The 2600-nt window shown below is 46.2% G+C and overlaps 1 protein-coding gene across 2 annotated transcripts in view; it reads left to right on the forward strand.

Annotated features, from left to right (window-relative positions):
• The window catches only part of PIGS (phosphatidylinositol glycan anchor biosynthesis, class S), a 24543-nt gene that overhangs the window by 9390 nt on the left and 12553 nt on the right, over window positions 1-2600 (forward strand). For both annotated transcript variants that reach the window (XM_011997516.1, XM_011997517.1), the window contains one exon: window positions 933-1140. In XM_011997516.1, coding sequence (XP_011852906.1) covers window positions 933-1140 — 208 coding nt within the window. The remainder of the gene's footprint in view (window positions 1-932; window positions 1141-2600) is intronic.

The following is a 2600-nucleotide window of genomic DNA, read 5'->3' on the forward strand; positions in this document are numbered from 1 at the left end:
AGTTCCAGCTACTCGGGAGGCTGAGGCAGGAGAATCACTTGAACCCAGGAGGCGGAGGTTGCAGTGAGCCGAGATAGTGCCACTGCACTCCAGCCTGGGTGACAGAGTGAGACTCTGTCTCAAAACAAATTTATAATCAAACATTTAATTTTTATAAAAAGACTAAAGAAAATGTTAATGAACATCCCCATCCCCACCCCCAACTCACAAACTGCAGTGCAGTAGCACAGTGTGTACTTCCATGGTTATATTCCATTCCCTTTCAGCCCAAGGCAACCAGATTTTGTGTGTGTAATTTTCTTGCTTTTCCTTAGAGTTTGATCACATATGTTGTATCTCTGTAAACAGTGTATTTAATTTTACATTTTTGAATTTATGTAAATGGTGGAATATAGCACATGTTCCTCTGCCACTTTTATTTTGTTCAACATTTATAGTTGAGAGAATCATCCATAATTATATAGTTGAATCTATGTATCATTGTATAAACATAAACGTAATTTATCCATTCTACTGCTCATGGACATTTGCATTATTTCTATGTTTTACTGCTAGAAATAATGCTATTGTGAATACTTGTTTCTTTGCCATGTGCCATTTTTATATCAGACTCTCCAGTTGTCAGTTTATTCTGCTTTTCTTGCTCAGTATGCCATCTCTGAGTTTCCATTTCACCATTTGACCAGCCCCCAAAGAGTTAGATGCTGCCTGGACCCACGTCTACTGGGAAAGAGAAGGGAATGGAAACAAATGAAAACAGTAAACATATAGTCATAGCTCAGAAATGCTGAATTAATAGCTCGTGAATCTCAAGAGAGGTGCAAACCTGTTGGTCACTGGCAAAGGGGCAGATTCGGAATAACAGGAGCCAGGGTGCTTTTCGGCTTTCTTTTCTGAGCCGTGGGCATTCTGTCCCTTGCTCACTCCCACAGGACATGATGAGCTACATTGGGCCCAAGAGGACAGCAGTGGTACGGGGGATAATGCACCGGGAGGCCTTTAACATCATTGGCCGCCGCATAGTCCAGGTGGCCCAGGCCATGTCTTTGACTGAGGACGTGCTTGCTGCTGCTCTGGCTGACCACCTTCCAGAGGACAAGTGGAGCGCTGAGAAGAGGCGGCCTCTGAAGTCCAGCTTGGGTAGGGTACCAGGCTTTGCTACAGGAAGGGAGAGGAAATGAATTACGTGGGACAGGAGGGAAATCTGCAGGCCAGCTTCTTTCTCCTTTCTTCTCTAGTCTCATTTTTTTTCTTATTTATTTTATGTTATTATTATTATTATTTTATTTATTTATTTATTTTTGAGACGGAGTCTTGCTCTGTTGCCTGGACTGGAGTGCAGTGGCTCAATATAGGCTCACTGCAAGCTCCACCTCCCGGGTTCACGCCATTCTCCTGCCTCAGCCTCCTAGGTAGCTTGGACTACAGGCTCCTGGCTAATTTTTTTGTATTTTTAGTAGAGACGGGGTTTCACTGTGTTAGCCAGGATGGTCTTGATCTCCTGACCTCATGGTCTGCCCACCTCGACCTCCCAAAGTGCTGGGATTACAGGCATGAGCCACCGCACCTGGCCTATTTTTTTTTTGTTTGTTTGAGACAGAGTCTTGGTCTGTTGCCTAGACTGGAGTGCAGTGGCGCGATCTTGGCTCACCACAACCTCTGCTTGCCAGGTTCAAGTGATTCTCACTCCTCAGCTTCCTGAGTAGGTGAGGCGCATGCCATCATGTATGGCTAATTTTTTTATTTTTATTTTTATTTTATTTATTTTTATTTATTTATTTATTTATTTTTGAGACGGAGTCTCGCTCTGTCGCCCAGGCTGGAGTGCAGTGGCCGGATCTCAGCTCACTGCAGTCTCCGCCTCCCAGGTTCAAGTGATTCTCCTGCCTCAATCTCCTGAGTGCCTGGGATTACAGGCATGTGCCACCATGCCCGGCTAATTTTTATATTTTTTGTAGAGATGGGGTTTCACCATGTTAGTCAGGCTGGTCTCAAACTCCTGACCTTGTGATCCACCTGCCTCAGCCTCCCAAAGTGCTGAGATTACAGGCGTGAGCTGCACCCAGCCTCCACATATTTTTAATAAAGAATGCTGGCTGGGTCTGGTGGCTCACACTGTAATCTCAGGACTTTGGGAGGCTGAGGCGGGCAGTTTGCTTGAACTCAGGGGTTCAAGACCAGCCTAGGCAACATGGCAAAACCCTATCTCTACGAAAAATAAAAAAAAAAATAGCTGGATGTGGTAGTCCCAGTTACTTTTGGAGGCTGAGGTGGGGGGATCGCTTGAGCCTGGGAGGTGGAGGTTGCAGTGAGCTAATATCATGCCACTGCACTCCCCATCTCTACTAACAATACAAGAATTGGCCAGCCATGGTGGCGCGTACCTGTAATCCCAGCACTTTGGGGGGCTGAGGTGGGTGGATCACCTGAGGTCAGGAGTTCGAGATTAGCCTGGTCAACATGGTGAAACCCCATTTCTACGAAAAACACAAAAATTAGCCGGGCATGGTGGTGGGTGCCTGTAGTTCCAGCTACTCGGGAGGCTGAGGCAGGAGAATCACTTGAACCCAGGAGGCGGAGGTTGCAGTGAGCCGAGATAG

This window comes from Mandrillus leucophaeus, unplaced genomic scaffold, assembly GCF_000951045.1.
Source record: "Mandrillus leucophaeus isolate KB7577 unplaced genomic scaffold, Mleu.le_1.0 Scaffold541, whole genome shotgun sequence".
Classification (NCBI taxonomy): Eukaryota; Metazoa; Chordata; class Mammalia; order Primates; family Cercopithecidae; genus Mandrillus; species Mandrillus leucophaeus.